At 44.7% G+C, this 12777-nt stretch overlaps 1 protein-coding gene across 1 annotated transcript in view; it reads left to right on the top strand.

Annotated features, from left to right (window-relative positions):
• The window catches only part of NLRP4 (NLR family pyrin domain containing 4), a 46479-nt gene that overhangs the window by 15745 nt on the left and 17957 nt on the right, over positions 1–12777 (top strand). The window contains exons 3-5 of the mRNA XM_003277208.2: positions 4142–5717; positions 7962–8123; positions 8579–8746. Coding sequence (XP_003277256.2) covers positions 4142–5717; positions 7962–8123; positions 8579–8746 — 1906 coding nt within the window. The remainder of the gene's footprint in view (positions 1–4141; positions 5718–7961; positions 8124–8578; positions 8747–12777) is intronic.

Raw genomic sequence — 12777 nt, 5'->3', positions numbered from 1 at the left:
GTATTCCATTCTTCTGTTTATTCTTCTGGGACTCCAGTTACACCTACTGGACTTTCTTGTTTGTTCAAGATAGGGTCTGGCTCTGTCACCCAGGGTGGAGTGCAGTGGCATCATCACGGCTCACTGCAGCCTCAACTTCCTGGGCTCAAATGATCTCCCCCTCAGCCTCCCAAGTAGCTGGGACTACAGGTATATACCATCATGCTTGGCTAATTGCACACCTGACTAACTTTTAAAAATTTTGTAGAGACAAGCTCTCACTATATTGCCCAGGCTGGTCTCAAACTCCTGGGATCAAGTGATCCTCTTGCCTTGGCCTCCCAAAGTGCTGGGATTACAGGCCTGAGCCACCATACTGGCCTAGACTCACTCTCTTTCTTCCTCTCTCTCTCTCTCTCTCTCTTTCTTTCTTTCTTTTCTCTTTCTTTCTTTTTCCTTCTCTCTCTCTTTCTTTCTCTTTCTCTTTCTTTCTTTCTCTGTCTCTCTTTCTCTCTTTCTTCTTTGATAGAGTCTCGCTCTGTCGCCCAGGCTGGAGTGCAGTGGTGCAATCTCGGCTCACTGCAGCCTCCACCTCCAGGGTTCAAGTGATTCTCCTGCCTCAGCCTCCTGAGCAGCTGGGATTACAGATGCCCACCACCACACCTGGCTAATTTTTTGTATTTTTAGTAGCGACAGGCTTTCCCCATGTTGGCCAGGCTGGTCTCGAACTCCTGACCTCAGGTGATCTGCCCACCTCAGCCTCCCAAAGTATTGGGATTACAGGCACGAGCCACCGTGCCTGGCCTTGATTTCTTAAATTTAGTTCACATGTTTTATTTATGCAGTTTGCCTTTTTCACAGACTTCCATTTTTTCTTCAATATTTATTCCATCTTCTATTTTATTGAGCATTTTAAATTATTTTAAAATTTGCCTGAAGATTTTAACATTTATAGGTCTCTTTCTACTGTTTCTTTTTCTCTTTATCTGGTCATACAGTCTCCTCGTATGTCTGGTAATTTTGAGTGCCAGATTTTGAATATGAGACATTAAAAAGATTGAGGATCTGTAATATGTTGTTCCAGTGAAATTGGAATTGGTTCTGGTAGTAGTTAGGGGGAAATTTCCTTAATATTGAGGATTAAAAGAATTGGTTTGAAATAAAATAATGTGAGAGTTTCCATTTTTGGCGATGCTAGCCTTTCTTGCACATTTTCTTGATTTGGAATATTACTTGGAAAAAACCCTTCCCAGTCCAATTTTTTTTTCTTTGAGACGGAGTTTCACTCTTTCACCCAGGCTGGAGTAAAGTAGCATGATTTTGGCTCACTGCAACTTCACTGAACCCCCCAGGTTCAAGCGATTCTCCTGCCTCAGCCTCCGGAGTAGCTGGGATTATAAGGCGCCTGCCACCATGCCCAGCTAATTTTTATATTTTTAGTAGAGACAGTGTTTTGCCATGTTGGCCAGGCTGGTCTTGAACTGCTGACCTCAGGTGATCCACCCGCCTTGGCCTCCCAAAGTGCTGGGATTACAGGTGTGAACCACCATGCCCGGCCCCCCAGTCCAAATTTTTAAACAAATTCCCCCATGTTTCCTGGAGTGTTTTGGTGTCACATGCCTCTGTCTCAGCTAAACTGGAAGCTGAGGCAGGAGGACCACTTCAGCCCAGGAGGGTGAGGCTGCAGTGAGCTGTGTTTGCACCATTGCACTCCAGCCTGGGTAACAGAGTGAGACCCTGTCTCAAAAAAGTAATTTATATAAAGAAGAACATTCTTTGCACATGGAACCATTTTAGAATATTGCTAAAATAAAATGTAAGCAGGTCTGAAGATAGATCTTCCACTGGGTACTTAACGCCTCTATCTCTTTTCACAGTTGGTTTGAGGTTGTACCCACTTAATTCCTCTTAACAAGCAACCAAACATGTCACCGAAATCTCCAGAACAGCTGAGAAGACCAGGAAAGCAGGAAGCCATTGGGGAATGGGCGAACAACTTAGCTTAAGATGCTAATTTGATCTTCACCAATGTCAGATGGCATTTTCACCAGTTAGGAACTTCAGGGGACTGAAAGAGTAGGGGAATCCCTTGTTCTCCCCAGTAACTTAAGGTAGCATTACCTACTGTCAGCAGTCTGTGGGCACTGGATTATATCTTTCACCTGCATCCAATCAAATCCAGTAACTATTATGCGGCGCATAGGGAAAATTGCCCGTCTACAACTGCCCCCTACATCTCCAGTTCATCAGCAACCACTCACTTGCAGAATATAAACATCATACTAGTTATTTAAGGAACAGATAACTGTAAAGGAGTTTTTGGCCTGGCGAAAGGATCAGGCTCTAGGCTGGTGCTCCAGAGATGACTCTAAGAACTGTAGCATCAGGGAGCTGCTGCCTCCTGCAACGAGGAAGGTGGGAGATGGGAAGCCCACTGTTAGAACTGTGGCTTTAGAAATACACCACGACAGCTATGATTCAGAAATTGGGAAGCTCACCAGTGCAGCAGCTGCTTAAAATCAATGACCACAGCAACTGGTTTTTGTTTTTGAGACAGTCTCGCTCTATTGCCAGGGCTAGATTACAGTGGTGTAATCTCTGCTCACTGCAACCTCCACCTCCTGGGTTCAAGTGATTCTTCTGCCCTGGCCTCCCAAGTAGCTGGGATTATAGGCCTGTACCACCATGCCCAGCTAATTTTTGTATTTTTAGTAGAGATGGGGTTTCACCATGTTGGCCAGACTGGTCTCAATCTCCTAGCCTCAAGTGATCTGCCTGCCTCAGCCTCCCAAAGTGCTGGGATTATAGGCGTGAGCCACTGTGCCCAGCCAACTACAGCAATGGGAGACAAGCTTTCTGTTACAGAAGAGCCCAGCGTCTGTGTGTTCATGGAAGCTGGCAGGAAAACAGGCAGAAGATAGACTCCACTCCCCTTCCCCTTCCAGTATCATGAGAGTGAGGGCCAATCGCAGAACTTAATCTGTATCTTAGCTACGAGGGATTGTGGGGTGTGTAGGGCTTGGTCACCATTTTTGCTGGATTTTTTTTTTTTTTTTTTTTTTTTTTTTTTTTTTGAGACAGAGCCTTGCTCTGTTGCCCAGGTTAGACTGCAGCGGTGCCATCCCAGCTCACTGCAACCTCTGCCTCCCAGGTTCAAGCGATTCTTCTGTCTCAGCCTCCCAAGTAGCTGGGACTACAGGCACGCACCACCAGCCCCGGATAATTTTTGTATTTTTAGTAGAGACGGGGTTTCACCATGTTGGCCAGGATGGTCTTGATCTCTTGACTTCATGATCTGCCCACCTCAGCCTCCCAAAATGCTGGGATTACAGGCGTGAACCACCGCACCCGGCCTGTTGTTGGATTTCTTGACTGGCTTTTCTTTTGAGAATTCTGCCATCGAAAGAAAGCTCACTGGCATAAAGTTGGAATGGATGCGAGGTGCCATTCTATCCTCTCTACTGCATCTCCTTTCTCTTCTGGAGGCAACTGCCTAGGTCAGGTCCTTCTTAGGTGGACTTTCAGATCTAGTCCCTATATGTGAAACCTATATCTGTATCTAAATCCCTTGTTTATAGAAATTGAGTACATGCTATAGACACTGTCCTGTTATTTACGCATATGGAGAGATTATTCCATACTTTTAATATCTGTATAATAGCTTGTGGTTTCATAAATTATTTAACTGGTCTTGATAGTCATATAGCTATTTTCCAGTTATTTTGCTATCATAGTAGCAACGAATACCTGTATATGTGTCTATTGAAAGCAGAAGCTGTCAAACTTTACATAGTAGCAACGAATGTGTTTGTGTGTGTGTGCGTGTGTGTGTGTCTATTGAAAGCAGAAGTTGCCAACCTTTTTGTGTAAAGGACCATATGGTTTCCATTTTAGGCTTTGTGGGTCGTACAGTCTCTCACAGCTATTCAGTTCTGCTATTGAATCAGGAAGGCACCTGTAGACAACACACCCATGAATGGCGTAGTGAGTTCTAATGAAACTTTATTTACAAGAGAAGACTGACCAGGTTCGGCCTGGGGGCCACAGTGCGTAGACCCCTAGAAAGATACATCCTGAGAAGAAAAAAAATGTCGGAGCAAAGAATATATGCAGGAATGCTTACCTTTGTGTGTTTTTTCTCCTCTTGCCCTCACTGACTCAGGATACACAAAGGCCTATCAAGCTCATGCAAAGCAGAAATTCAGCCACTTATGGTCCAGCAAGTCTGTCACTGAGATTCACCTGTACTTTGAGGAGGAAGTCAAGCAAGAAGAATGTGACCATTTGGACCGCCTTTTTGCTCCCAAGGAAACTGGGAAACAGCCACGTACAGTGATCATTCAAGGACCTCAAGGAATTGGAAAAACGACATTCCTGATGAAGCTGATGATGGCCTGGTCGGACAACAAGATCTTCCGGGATAGATTCCTGTACACATTCTATTTCTGCTGCAGAGAACTGAGGGAGTTGCCGGCAATGAGCTTGGCTGACTTGATTTCCCGAGAGTGGCCTGACCCTGCTGCTCCTATAACAGAGATCGTGGCTCAACCGGAGAGACTCTTGTTCATCATCGACAGCTTCGAAGAGCTGAAGGGCGGCTTGAACGAACCCGATTCGGATCTGTGTGGCGACTTGATGGAGAAACAGCCAGTGCAGGTGCTTCTGAGCAGTTTGCTGAGGAAGAAGATGCTCCCGGATGCCTCCCTGCTCATCGCCGTCAAACCCGTGTGCCCGAAGGAGCTCCGGGATCAGGTGACGATCTCAGAAATCTACCAGCCCCGGGGATTCAACGAGAGTGATAGGTTAGTGTATTTCTGCTGTTTCTTCAAAGACCCGAAAAGAGCCATGGAAGCCTTCAATCTCGTAAGAGAAAGTGAACAGCTGTTTTCCATATGCCAAATCCCGCTCCTCTGCTGGATCCTGTGTACCAGTCTGAAGCAAGAGATGCAGAAAGGAAAAGACCTGGCCCTGACCTGCCAGAGCACTACCTCTGTGTACTCCTCTTTCGTCTTTAACCTGTTCACACCCGAGGGTGCCGAGGGGCCGACTCCGCAAAGCCAGCGCCAGCTGAAGGCCCTGTGCTCCCTGGCTGCAGAGGGCATGTGGACAGACGCATTTGAGTTTCGTGAAGACGACCTCCGGAGAAATGGGGTTGTTGACGCTGACATCCCTGCGCTGCTGGGCACCAAGATACTTCTGAAGTACGGGGAGCGTGAGAGCTCCTACGTGTTCCTCCACGTGTGTGTCCAGGAGTTCTGTGCCGCCTTGTTCTATTTGCTCAAGGGCCACTTTGATCATCCTCACCCAGCTGTGAGATGTGTACAGGAATTGCTAGTTGCCAATTTTAAAAAAGCAAGGAGAGCACATTGGATTTTTTTGGGGTGTTTTCTAACTGGCCTTTTAAATAAAAAGGAACAAGAAAAACTGGACGCGTTTTTTGGCTTCCAACTGTCCCAAGAGATAAAGCAGCAATTTCACCAGTGCCTGAAGAGCTTAGGGGAGTGTGGCGATCCTCAGGGACAGGTGGATTCCTTGGCGATATTTTACTGTCTCTTTGAAATGCAGGATCCTGCCTTTGTGAAGCAGGCAGTGAACCTCCTCCAGGAAGCTAACTTTCATATTATTGACAACGCGGACCTGGTGGTTTCTGCCTACTGCTTAAAATACTGCTCCAGCTTGAGGAAACTCTGTTTTTCCGTTCAAAATGTCTTTGAGACAGAGGATGAACACAGCTCTACGTGAGTCCATCCTATGACTTTTCATCTCTTCTCAGAATCTGTCTGTATTCCCAAGTGGGTTTTGCTGATGGAGTGTTTAATATAGGATCATGGTTAGAAACTCACTTTTTCTACCACAAAACCTCAGCTCACATCCTGGCCCAACCTTTTAGGAGCTCTATGACTTTGTCTATGAGCCTTGCCCTTTTGTGGCTGCAGTGGCCCCATTACAGAAGTGGGAATAATAATTGTATTGTGAGGAGTGAATATGAGGACCTGTGTGAAGAGTGTTTCCTACTTTCTCAAGTATTAGCTGATCAGTATTAAAATCGATATTTTTCCATAGCACCACACTCACTGTGTCTGGACCTCTCAGCTGCAAGTTACCTTTGAAAACTTAGTCTAAAAAATCATACAGCCCGGGCGTGGTGGCTCATGCCTGTAACCCTACCACTGTGGGAGGTCGAGGCAGGTGGATCACTTAAGGTCAGGAGTTCAAGACTAGCCTGACCAACATGGTGACACCTCGTCTCTACTAAAAATACAAAAATTAGCCGGGTGTGTAGCATACACCTGTAATCCCAGCTACTCGGGAGGCTGAGGCGGGAGAATCACTTGAGCCCGGGAGGCAGAAGTTGCAGTGAGCTGAGATCACACCACTGCACTCCAGGCTGGGTGACAGTGAGACTCTCATCTCCAAAAAAAAAAAAAAAAAAAAAAAAAAATACAAATTTTGTTCTTCTTTTTTTTTTTCTGAAACGGAGTCTTGCTCTGTTGCCCAGGCTGGAGTGCAGTGGCGAGATCTCGGCTCACTGCAAGCTCTGCCTCCCGGGTTCACGCCATTCTGCTGCCTCAGCCTCCCGAGTAGCTGGGACTACAAGTGCCCACCACCACACCCGGCTAATTTTTTTGTATTTTTAGTAGAGACGGGGTTTCACCGTGTTGGCCAGGATGGTCTCGATCTCCTGACCTCGTGATCTGCCCACCTCAGCCTCCCAAAGTGCTGGGATTACAGGTGTGAGCCACTGCGCCCGGTCAAATCATATAAATTTTAACTTATGGCTCCTGCCTGTAATCCCAACACTTTGGGAAGCTGGGCAGGAGGATGCTTGCAGCCAGAGGGCTAAGACCAGCCTGGGAAAAATAGGACCCCACTTCTACAAATTTTTTAAAAAATTAGCCAGGTGTGGTGGCATGTGCCTATAGCACAGCTACTTGAGGGGGGCTGAAGTAGGAGGATTGCTTGCTTCAGCCCAGGAGTAAGAGATTGCAGTGAGCCATGATCATGCCACTGTATAACCCAGCCTGGGCAATACAGCAAGACCCCATTTCAAAAACAAACCAAAAGAATCATATGAGGTGGATCCTATTATCCTATTACAGGTGAGGAAACTGGGGCAAAGAAGTCAAGTGAGCTGCCAGGATCCTATATTTAGGATGTGGAGAGTTTTAGGGCTGCGCCTAGGCTGAAGACGTCGACTTAATGGCTGGGCTGTGCTGCCTCATCTTTTACTGTACACCAGCCTGGCCAACATGGCGAAACCCCGTCTCCACTAAAAATACTAAAATTAGCTGGGCATGGTGGTGGGTGCCTGTAATCCCAGCACTTTAGGAGGCTGAGGCAGGTAGATCACCTGAGGTTAGGAGTTTGACACCAGCCTGGCCAACATGGAGAAACCCTGCCTCTACTAAAAATACAAAAATTAGCCAGGCATGGTAGCACACACCTGTAATGCCAGCTACTCAGGAGGCTGAGGCGGGAGAATCACTTGAACCTGGGAGGTGGAGGTTGCAGTGAGCCGAGATTGCGCCATCGTACTCCAGCCTGGGCAACAAGAGTGAATCTCCATCTCAAAAAATAAACCTGTTTTGGATGTAAGACAGGGTTTCTCAGCCTGGGCACTGGTGATGTTTTGGGGGCTGGCTCTCCTGTTACAGTGGGGGGCTCTCCTGTGCATTGTAGGATGTTCAGAAACATCCCTGGTCTCTACTCACTGGACACCAGAAGCACCCCTCCCTTAAGCTCTAACATCCAAAAAGCCCTGTAGACATCCCCAAATGTCCCCTGGGGGGAAACGTCACCCCAGGTTGAGAACCACTAACATAAGGTGAGCTTACCTGAAGGGTCCCGTTCCTTCTGACTGAGGGAGACTCTGCCTCAGAGGTCTTCTGTTTGAGAAGACAGCGTAGCGCGTGTGTGTGTGTGTTACCAGTGGCTTGTGTTGACCACCTGCCCATGGAAAGCGCATCCTTTCTTGACCACAGGTCGGATTACAGCCTTGTCTGTTGGCATCACATCTGCTCTGTGCTCACTACCAGCGGGCACCTCAGAGAGCTGCAGGTAGAGGACAGCACCCTCAGCGAGTCGACCTTTGTGACCTGGTGTAACCAGCTGAGGCATCCCAGCTGTCGCCTTCAGAAGCTTGGGTAAGTCGAGAATCGACCTTGACTCGTATGTCACGGAGATGACATATTCATCTCACTTCTAGCTTTCAGTCGAGGCTAACTGCACAAGCAAAGAATTAACATCCAGAGCAGTTTCTCAACCTCAGCACTTATGGACGTCTCATTGCAGATCATTCTTCATCACGAGGGCTGTTCTGTGCATTGTAGGGTGTTAAGATGCATTCCTGGTCTCTACCCTCTAGATCCTAATAGCATCCCCTTGTCCAGATAACCAAAATAGTTCCAGACACTGCCAGCTGTCCCTTGTGGGGGCAAAATCTCTGAAGTTGAGAACCACTGAGGTGTGTCATTGGGCTATGAAATTAGAGAGTGAAATCAGAGAATGAGTTCATGAGGGATGATGAGAGACAAACACAGGTGTGCAGGCTGTGCTCCCATTAGATGAAACTCATCCAAAAATTTCTTTGTTTTTGCAGAATAAATAATGTTTCCTTTTCTGGCCAGAGTGCTCAGCTCTTTGAGGTGCTCTTTTATCAGCCAGACTTGAAATACCTGAGCCTCACCCTCACGAAACTCTCTCGTGATGACGTCAGGTCCCTCTGTGATGCCTTGAACTACCCAGCAGGCAACGTAAAAGAGCTAGCGTAAGTCTCCGTTTATTGAGACCGCTGATTGGGTTTCAGAGAAGACTATGTATTTCTTTTCGGGGGGAGGGGCTGCATATTTTTTAACACATCCACTTTTTCCTTCTATGATTTATATGCAAACTTAGTTTCCCGAGAACTTGGATAGGGAAGTTAAAGTTTCCCAATTGATGCAGCCATTTTGGAAAACTCTGTGTATTCAGCCTTCGTGGATTCTGGCAGATTATGTAACCCAGTAATTCCACCTGGAGGTGCACATTCGACAGAGGGACCTGTCTCAGTTTGCTGAAAGACAGGCACTAAAGCATTCCCAGCAGGTGTTCATAACCTCTGAGAAGTGGAAGTACCATTGACAGTAGGTTGGATAAGAAACCTGTGGTTACATGGTCCTGTTCCATGAGAATGAATGCTCTCGGCCATATGCAAAAACCTGGACGAATCTCAGACATTGTTGATGGCAATGAGCCAGACTCAAGAGTACATCCTATGGCTTTATTCCTGTAAAGTTCAAAGATGGGCAAGGCTCTGGTGTTGGAGGTTCGGGCAGTGTATTCCTACGTTCTCGTGCTGCTATAAAGACACACCTGAGACTGGGTAATTTATAAATAAAAGAGGTGTAATTGGCTTATGGTTCTGAAGGATGTACAGGCTTCTGCTTCTGGGGAGGCCTCAGGAAACTTAAAATCGTGGCAGAAGGCAAAAGGAAAGCAGGCACGTCTTACGTGGGGGAGCAGGAAGAAGAGAGAAGGGGAAGGTGCTACGCGCTTTCAAACAACCAGATCGCATGAGGACTCTATCACAGGAACAGCAGTAGGGGATGGTGCTAAATCACTAGAAACCACCCCCATGATTCCGTCACCCCCCAGGCCCTTCCTCCAACACTGGGATTACAGTTCGACATGAGAGTTGGGTAGGGACACAGCCGAACCATATCAGACAGCAGTTACCTTTGTTAAGATAGTGAAGGAAAGGGGTACAGAAGAATGATGAAACCCGCTCTGTTTCTTGACCTGGATACTGGTAACTCAAGTGCCTTAAATTCATGACAATCCATTGGCTGGCACTTAACCATTGTGTGTACTTTCTAGTATTAATGTTTTAATTCAAGCATTTTTATTTTTGCAATTAAATAAGAGTTTCCTCTAAATACTTACCCTCTACTTACCTTCATTGGTACCCGCACATTCAAATACTTCTCTATACTAGTCTTTATCTGCCGTTTTTCTGAGCTTACATCAACCAAGCACAAAGACCCAAACCCTTTATTTAAAAAATAACAACCTTATTGTGACATCCACATACCATAAAACATATACTTTTAAAGTATGTACTTCATACACTTTAAGAAATACTTTTAAAGTATAACTATGCTTTAAAATGTACAGTTTAGTGATCTTCACATATATTCATGAGGATGTGCAACTATCATGACTGATTTTAAAATGTTTTCATTACCTGAGAAAGAAACCCCATACCCATTAGCATTCACTCCTCACTCCCTTATCTCTCTCGTCCCTGGGAATTACTAACATAGTTTCAATCCTATTGGATTTTCCTATCCGAGGCGTCTCATGTAAGTTGAATCACATGTGGCCTTTTGCGAATGGCTTATTTCCACCTACCAAATGTTTTCAAGGTTTATCCAAATTGGACCACGTATCAGTACTTCATTCCTTTTCTTGGCTAAATAGTATTCCACTGTATAGATATTCCTCATTTTGTTCTTCTAGTCCTCTAGTGATGAATACTTGGGTTGTGACCAACTTTTAGCTATTCTGAATAGTGCTCTATGAACACTCATGTTTGAACACCTGCTTTCAATCCTTTTGGACTTGTAACCAGGAGTAGAATTGCTAGGTCATATAGTAATTCCATATTTAACTGTTAGAGAAACCACCAAGTTATTTTCCTCAGTGACTGCACAATTCTGTATTCCCACCAGCAATGTATGGGAGTTCTAATTTCTCCACATCTTTGCTTATTTTTTACTTATTTACTTATGTTTTATTATTACTTATATTTACTTATTTTTTATTATACCCATCTTAGTGGGTGTGAAGGAGCATCTCATTGTGGTTTTGATTTGCTTTTCCTGAATGACTAATGATGTTAAGCATCTTTCCCTGTGCTTTTTGATCATTTCTATAACTTCTCTGGAGAAATGTAGATTCAAGTCCTTCGCACATTTAAAAATTTTTTTTTTACATTCAGGGATACAGGTACAGGTTTATTATAAAAGTAAATTGCATGTCATGGAGGTTTGGTGTACAGATTATTTCATCACCCGTTAATAAGCATAGTACCTGATAGGGAGTTTTTTCTTCCTCATCTTCTTCCCACCCTCTGCTCTCAAGTAGGCCCTGGTGTCTGTTCTCTTCTTCATGTCTATATGTACTCAGTGTTTAGCTTCCACTTGTAAGTGAGAACACGTGATATTCGGATTTATGTTCCTGTGTTAGTTTGCTAAGGATAATGGCCTCCAGCTCCATCCATGTTGCTACAAAGGACATCATCTTACTCTTTTTCATGGCTGCATAGTATTCCGTGGTGTATATGTACCACATCTTCTTTATCCAGTCCACTGTTGATGGGTATTTTGGTGAATAGTGCTGTGATGAGCATACAAGTGCATGTGTCTTTATAGTATAATGATTTATATTCCTTTGGGTATATACCCAATAATGGGATTGCTGGGTTGATGGTAGTTGTGTTTGAAGTTCTTTCAGAAATTGCCAAACTGCTTTCCATAATGGCTGAACTAATTTACATTCCTACAAAAACGTGTAAGTGTACACTCTTCTCTGCAACCTCACCAGCACGTATTATTTCTTGACTTTTTAATAATAGCCATTCTGACTTGTGTGAGATGGTATCTCACTGTGATTTTGATGTGCATTTTTCTATTGATTAATTAGCATTTTTTCATATGGTTGTTGGCAACACCTTTGCACATTTTAATTGGGTTTTTTGCCTTTTTGTTGAGTTGTAAGTGTTCTTTACATTTTGTGATTACAAGTTATAAATGAGACATACTTTATGAATCTTTTCTGCCATTCTGTGAGTTCTTTTCACTTTCTTAATGGTGTCCTTTGAAGCACAAAAGCTTCTAATCTGATGAGATGCACTTTATTTTTTTCTTTTGTCTCTTGTGCTTTTGGCGTAATTGCTACAAAACCATTGCCTAACCCAAGTTCATTAAGATTAACTTCTTTTTCTTTTCTTCTCTTTTTTTCCCCCAAATTTGAGACGAGCCTCACTCTGTCACCCAGGCTGGAGTGCAGTGGTGCAATCTCAGTTCACTGCAACCTCCGCCTCCTGGGTTCAAGTGATTCTTCTGCCTCAGCCTCCCGAGTAGCTGGGATTACAGGTGTGCGCCACCACGCCCGACTGATTTTTGTATCTTTTTTTTTTTTTTTTTTTTTTTTTTTTTTTTAGTAGAGATGGGGTTTCACTATGTTGGCCAGGCTGGTCTCAAACCCCTGACCTCAGGTGATCTGACTGCCTGGGCCTTCCAGAGTGATAGGATTACAGGTGTGAGCCACTGTGCCTGGCCCTTTGTTTTCTTTTAAAAGTTTTGTTTTGCCTCTTATATTTAAATCTGTATGATCCATTTTGAGTAAATTTTTGCAAATAGTGTGAAGTAGGCCACATTCTATTTTTTCACTCCTTGAAAATAATATTGGGTTGGTGCAGTTTCTGCCATTAATGGCAAATTACTTTTGCACCCACACACACACACACACACACACACACACACACACACATATATATATAATATAACATTTTTTTTTTTTTTAAGATGGAGTCTTGCTGTCACCAGGTTGAAGTGCAGTGGTGCGATCTCTGCTTACTGCAAACTCTGCTTCCCAGGCTCAAGCGATTCTCCTACCTCAACTTCCCAAGTAGCTGGGACTACAGGCGCCTGCCACCATGCCCGGCTAATTTTTGTATTTTTAGTAGAGACAGGGTTTCACCATGTTGGCTAGGATGGTCTCGATCTCTTGACCTCGTGATCCGCCCTCCTTGGCCTC

Source organism: Nomascus leucogenys, chromosome 10, assembly GCF_006542625.1.
Source record: "Nomascus leucogenys isolate Asia chromosome 10, Asia_NLE_v1, whole genome shotgun sequence".
Classification (NCBI taxonomy): Eukaryota; Metazoa; Chordata; class Mammalia; order Primates; family Hylobatidae; genus Nomascus; species Nomascus leucogenys.
Note: the sequence above shows the minus strand (reverse complement) of the source record. Positions and strands in the feature narration are given on the sequence as shown.